Raw genomic sequence first — 414 nt, forward strand, 5'->3', positions numbered from 1 at the left:
CTCGGCCCCTCGGGGCAGGGCGGGGCGGGGCAGGGAGCGGAGTCCCCGGTCTGTGCGTCGCGCAAAAGCCGCGTCCCCACCTGTGCTCAGGTTGTCGCTGATCCGCAGCGGCAGGCGCAGGACGCCGGCGAGGCAGAGCAGGGCGAAGAGCCAGAGCGTCCACGGGGACGTCCCGGACCAGGCGAAACACGACTTGAGCTGCTCCAGCCAGCCCGGCCCCGGCCCCGGCCCCGCCTCAGCCATGTTTCCCAGGGGAAGCAAGAGACGGTGGCGGCTCGGCGCTGTCTGCCGCCCCCCTGCCAGGCTTTCCCCACCGGCAGCGCCTGGGGCGGGCGGGGCGAGGCCGGGCCGGACCGGGTGGGCACAGCCGAGCGGAGCCCGGCCGCTTCCCCGGGAAGGCCCCGCCCGGGGGGG

The 414-nt window shown here is 76.8% G+C and overlaps 1 protein-coding gene across 6 annotated transcripts in view; it reads right to left on the reverse strand.

The window, feature by feature from the left end:
- ST7 (suppression of tumorigenicity 7) overlaps positions 1-335 on the reverse strand; it is a 275,611-nt gene extending 275,276 nt beyond the window's left edge. For 2 of the 6 annotated variants that reach the window (XM_019514536.1, XM_019514530.1), the window contains exon 1: positions 81-326. In XM_019514536.1, the coding sequence (XP_019370081.1) occupies positions 81-243 (163 nt within the window). In that variant the 5' untranslated portion in view covers positions 244-326. Of the gene's footprint in view, positions 1-80 lie in introns of all 6 variants that reach the window. The other 4 variants (XM_019514533.1, XM_019514531.1, XM_019514534.1 and 1 more) reach the window with 4 other exon arrangements.
- Between the last annotated feature and the right edge of the window lie 79 nt (positions 336-414).

This window comes from Gavialis gangeticus, unplaced genomic scaffold (assembly GCF_001723915.1).
Source record: "Gavialis gangeticus isolate Ggan-Ray unplaced genomic scaffold, GavGan_comp1, whole genome shotgun sequence".
NCBI lineage: Eukaryota > Metazoa > Chordata > Crocodylia > Gavialidae > Gavialis > Gavialis gangeticus.